Source organism: Dipodomys spectabilis, unplaced genomic scaffold (genome assembly GCF_019054845.1).
Source record: "Dipodomys spectabilis isolate Male_0828 unplaced genomic scaffold, ASM1905484v1 ptg000108l, whole genome shotgun sequence".
NCBI lineage: Eukaryota > Metazoa > Chordata > Mammalia > Rodentia > Heteromyidae > Dipodomys > Dipodomys spectabilis.
Window position 1 is genome coordinate 93250 of NW_024870785.1, and position 5775 is coordinate 99024.

General features: G+C 45.2%; 1 protein-coding gene across 1 annotated transcript; it reads left to right on the plus strand.

Moving 5' to 3' along the window:
- Positions 1-5296, plus strand: LOC122114664 (olfactory receptor 4F15-like). Its single transcript, XM_042687982.1, has 2 exons — positions 1-914; positions 5263-5296. Exons 1-2 carry the CDS (start codon positions 19-21, stop codon positions 5294-5296), a joined length of 930 nt encoding a protein of 309 aa, XP_042543916.1. The 5' UTR covers positions 1-18.
- The last annotated feature ends 479 nt before the right edge of the window (positions 5297-5775 follow it).

Here is a 5775-nt window from a genome sequence, read left to right on the forward strand (position 1 = left end):
TCTGAATCATCAAGTGCAATGAATCACTCTGTAGTGTCGGAGTTTGTGCTTCTGGGGCTCACGAGTTCACGGGAGATGCAGCTTCTGCTTTTTGTCTTCTCCTTGCTGTTCTACTTTGCAAGCGTCGCCGGCAACCTGGTCGTTGTGGTCACTGTAACCTTAGATGATGCTCATCTGCATTCCCCCATGTATTTTTTTCTGGCTAACCTCTCAGTCATTGACATTGTATTTGGCTCAATTACAGCTCCTAAGATGATTTCTAGCATTTTCAAGAAACACAAAACCATCTCATTTGAGGGCTGTATTGCCCAGATCTTCTTCAGCCACGCAGTTGGGGGCACAGAGATGGTGCTGCTCATGGCCATGGCCTTTGACCGGTACCTGGCCATCTGCCGGCCCCTGCACTACCTGACCATCATGAGCCCGCGCGCCTGCCTGTGCTTTTTACTCACTTCCTGGGCCATCGGCCTCATCCACTCGTGGGTCCAATTAGCATTTGTGGTAGAGTTGCCTTTCTGTGGCCCTAATGTACTGGACAGCTTCTACTGTGACCTTCCTCGACTCCTCAGGCTGGCCTGCACAGACACGCGAGACCTTGAGCTCATGGTCACCATCAACAGTGGGCTCCTCTCTGTGGGTTCCTTTGTCCTGCTGGTCATCTCCTATGCCTTTATTCTGTTCACTGTCTGGAAAGGGGCTTCCAGGGCTTTGTCTAAGGCCCTCTCTACTCTGTCAGCTCATGTCACAGTTGTCGTCTTGTTCTTTGGGCCCTTGATGTTTTTCTACACATGGCCCTCTCCCACATCACACCTGGATAAGTATCTTGCTATTTTTGATGCATTTATCACTCCTGTTTTGAATCCTGTCATTTATACACTCAGGAACAAAGACATGAAAATGGCAATGAAGAGGCTGTGCATTCATCTTGTGCACCATTTCATGGATGGTTTGGCTATGAAAAATGGGCAAGTATAGATTCCCCCTCATGGTAGTTGCAGAGTAAATACTATGCAAATTCAGAGAAATACGCCGGGACCGGGATGAAGACGGAAGGGCCATCAGGATGAAGAAGGTGCCGTGGAGACGAAGCCGCTGTTAGCGGCCACCAGGAACTCCAGGCTGTCTGAGTCAGTGCACGCAAGTTTGATGAACCGTGGAAAGTCACAGTAAAAGCTACCCATGGTGTTGGTGCCACAGAAGGGTAAGCTCACCGCACAGGCCAACTGGGCCACGGAGCGGAGCAGGCCCGCAGTCCAGGCCAGAGCCCAAAGAGAGGCGCAGGTCCTGGGGCTCCTGGTGGTGAGGTAGCGGAGGGGCTTGCAGAGGGCGACGGATGACGAGCAGCACCATCTCCGTTCCTCCCACCGTGCGGACGAAGAACACCTGAGCGAGGCACCGTGCCGGGAGATGACTTCGTGCGCTCTGAGGAGGTCGTACACCATCTTTGGAGACGCGACGCTGGCCACACCCGTGCCCATGAAGGAGAGGTTCGCCAGGAAGAAGTCCATGGGCGAGTGCGAGCGGCGGTCTGACAGGATGGTGAGCACGGAGAGGAGGTTTCCCAGCACACTGGCTACATAGCACGTGGCGAAAAAGAAGAATCTGCATGTCCCAAGAACTCGTGAGTCCCAGCAACACAAATTCAGATAGCACTGAGAGACTTCCTCCACCCCTCGGCTTCGCGTGGGCCGGGCCGACCCTGGAGAGAGTCACCTGAAGAGCACAGACAGAAGCTCTAATTTGTGAGCAGAGAGGTGTGTCGTGGCTGCAGAGCTTCCAATCTGAGGACCACCAGGCGTGGCACACGGTTGCTTACAGAAACTGCCCCAGAACTTCTCCAACTCTTGGATTATTTGCTTATTTGACCTCAGAATTTAATTTCTTTGAATCTTAGTGCATATCAAGAATAGAATAGAAACACAAGTATCTAAGACTTTAAGAGGAGACATATTCGCAGTGAAGAAACTTCTGCTTCTTAATTTCCTCTTGGACATAGTGCCTCAGAACTGGAACTTGCAATCTCGTTAGATTCTGGAGCTCTTTGGCTGCTTGGGTTTCAGTAATTTTACCAATTCATCTTAAACTTTTCATAATGTAACATAGTCACCACCCCTTACTGACAGACACTGTGCTGTCCTTTTCATGGTTACTGCCCATTTCCACTCTTCCATCTTTTTCATGTCAGGTGCCATTTTTTCCCCTTACCAATAAGTTCCATTTCCTTCCTACTTTTCCCAACATGATTTAGGATGACATCTTCAGAAAACTTTTCTGCACTCTCTGCTCCCTACATCTCCCATTTAAAATAAGTTTCTACCAAAACTTCTGGGGAAAATACTCTTGGTTTTGCATTTCATGCTCCCTCAGTTTATCCTCCATATGCTTCTTTCTTCCATGACTTCATTCTCTCTTTGACAGATGCTTAACATGTCAAATGCCTAACCCTCCAGCCTCAGGTCTACATTTCACAGGTAGTCATATCCTCCTTAAACTTGGCTTTTGGATTGCTCAGCTCCTGATGTCTGGCCCTAAGTTGTGTGCTCATCTGAATTGTGTTCCCAGTCTCTTACATAATTGCAGCTAAGACAATTACTTCAAGAGCTTTGCTACAATAAATGTTGCTTTTACTTTTTTGTTGAGCATTTCTTTCTGGATAGAAGCACAAAATTTATGATATTCAGTTCTTTAGTCCTAAAAATTTAAAGACTTTCATGTCTTTTCTTGCAAAATAACCAGTAAAGAATATTTCACAGATTATAAAATAAAGATTGAATTATTTTAAATGAATTTCCTAATTTTGCACAGGTAGATACTAAATTCAAGCTCAGTTCTTGAAATTATTCAATAAACACAATTTTTAATGTTGAAGCAAATATTAAAATTATAAATTATAATCCTTCTGGGCTGTGGAGGTGGCTCAGTGGTAGAGCGCTCGCCTTGAGCTGAAGAGCTGAGGGACAGCACCCAGGCCCAGAGTTCAGGCCCACGACCAAAAAAAAAAAAAAAAAATTATACTCCTTCTATGAAGGAATTGTGGATAATTTTATTCTTGTTCTTACTTTTGTAAATATACTGTGTACATATATCTCTTTGTAGAACAAAACAGCCAAGAACAAGCTGACTTCCAATTCCAGTGGCTCATCATTATACTACTTTATAAATCACTGATTATCCAAAGTAAAGACAATGATCAGGGGCTGCTGCTCCAGAACCTGCTGCCTCTGTAAGCCTTCCAGCTAGAAGACACCTCTGCTGCCTCCTACTCTCACAGGCCTATGCTGTGCTAACTTCTAGCCCCCAGCATCACCCTTTCAAGATCAATTTCAGGTGCACATCCCACACTGAAGCAGCGCTACATAAGGTGAGAAGAGTAACTCAAGGCGGTTACATGGGGCTATGGGAATTTGGCTTTCCATCTGTTTTCATTTCAGTCTTACACACCCCTAGCTCTCATTACACACCCCCAGTTCCCATTACACACCCCAGCATCCTAACGTTCACCCTGCACACTGGAGACAAGTCCTGTCAGTCACTGAACACCCCACTTGGAAGGCCTTGCCTCTATCTGGACTTACTTCCTATGGCAAGATTTGTTGTGAGAATTGAGGTACACTATTTTCCACTCTCTGCTTTATCTGGATGACAGCAAAAAGTAAAAAAAAAACAAGAAAAACTAACAAATCCCGTCCACTTCCTAGCAATGACCTATACTCAAAACTGAAAACGTTAGCCTGTTTGAAAAAAAAAATGGTTGGAACCAGGACTCTCTCTTACCTAAGTTAAATCAAATAATCTAATTTTTTCCTCAGATAGTGGGTCAATCCTTCAAAGTTTGGGAAGAAGATAAAAATATTTAATGATCTGAGAGCTGTAATTCCTAAAGAGAAAAACTGGAATTAGTTTTGATGGTGCTGAGAACTAAAATGATAGAAATTGAGTCTTCATAAAACATAGAAACTTAAAGCACACTTACAAATTTAATGACCATGAAAAACTAAAATGCTACCCATAAAAGAGAAGAAGACAGGAAGGTGGAATAAACACACACACACACACACACACACACACAGAGAAAGAGGAAGTGGCACTGTGGCTCAAGTGGTAGAGTGCTTGCCTTAAGCTGAAGAACTGAGGGACAGCGCCCATACCCAGAGTTCAAGCACCATAACCAACCAAAATAAAAGATTTACACAAAACACGGAAAATCAGGCTGTTTCCTCCTCCTGGTACACTTTCTTCTGGCCTAAATTCTCATGCAAGATCCTGCTGTGTGCCTTCCGCAAAACATCCTCAGCAGTAAAATCACAACTCACAGCCAGTCTTCTGCTGGGCACACATGATAAAGATGTCAAACAAGATGAGAGGGGAAGGGGCTGGGGAAGGTGGCTCAGTGGTAGAGTGCTTGCCTTGCATGCATGAGGTCCTGGGTTCAATTCCTCAGCACCACGTAAGCAGAAAAAGCCAGAAGTGGGGCTGAGGTTCAAGTGGTGGTAGAGCATTAGCCTTGAGCTGAAGAGCTGAGGGACAGTGCCCAGGCCCAGAGTTCAGGCCCCACGACCGACAAAAAAAAAAAAAGATGAGAGGGGAAGTAATTACTGAGCCATGGAGGCAGATTCTCTATCCAAAGCTAGGATGCATCAGTTTCTAGTTTGCTGTACTGAAAATCCTTCTTTTACATGCACCATGAGAGCAACTGAAATGAGAGCACTCTCCAAACCTGAGGAGGTCTGCTCCACCTTCTGACTGAGACCCTAACCTTTTCCAAAGCAAAATGTTATGTTGTTTTGCCCACATAAGAAAGCTTCTAATTATGCATCTTAAATGGCAGTGACCAAATGACAGGGCCGTGTGTAGGGACTGGTCAGGCCTCCTCTGTTGGATTTCCCTGGGAGTTTATACCTCAGAGCACAAACTGATTTTCACCCAGGAAATAAGAAGGACAAAAGGAGAGGAAAACATCAGCTTCTGGATACCAAACGGAATGGGCACTACCTTGCAGTAGGATGTTGCTTCCTTATGATCCAACAGAAGAAGCTACTGGGAGAGGGAAGACATGGGAACGCTTCAGAAGCGTGCTGGAAGGAGAAAATCATCAACCTATCCTGGGACTAACTGAGAAGCCACAGAATACCAGGCTGCCACTCACGTTGGCAATTTTGGCTTCTGAGACCCTATGCAGTCCCATGAGGCCTTAAACACAGACTTCAGACCACATATGTTTTCCCTCAGAGATACTGTCAAGTTAAAAAATGATCATTGGAGAAACAAAGAATTGTTATGTCACAGAGAAATATGACATGTCTACACAATAGAATATTACTCAAACATAAAAGTGAGCCAGGCACCAGTGGCTCACACCTGTAATCCTAGCTAGGAGGCTAGGATTACAGATCTCAGGAGGCTGAGATCTGAGAATTGGGGTTCAAAGCCAGCCCAGGCAGGGAAATCCATGAAACTTATCTCCAACTAAGCATCAAAAAGGCAGAAGTGGAGCTGTGGCTCAAGTGGTAGAGCACTTGCCTTGACAAAAACAAACAAACAAAAAACCTCTCAGGGACAGTGTCTAGGCCCTGAGTTCAAGTCCCAGAACTGGCATAACAATAAATAAATGAAAATAAATCTTGTCATCTATAGCAATATGTGTGTTACACTGCAGGACAATTTGTTAAGTGACTTGCGTCAGACAGAGAAGACGAGTGCTACATGTCTGCGTTTACATGCACATGTTAAGGAACAAACAAATCAGTCTGATGGGGGAGGAGTGCTGGATGAGGA

Coding starts and splice junctions, on each gene's coding strand:
- LOC122114664 (XM_042687982.1), top strand. CDS start 19: ATGAATCACTCTGTAGTGTCGGAGTTTGTGCTTCTGGGGCTCACGAGT. Junction 915..5,262: donor AAAATGGCAATGAAGAGGCT/GTGCATTCATCT, acceptor TGATCATTGGAG/AAACAAAGAATTGTTATGTC.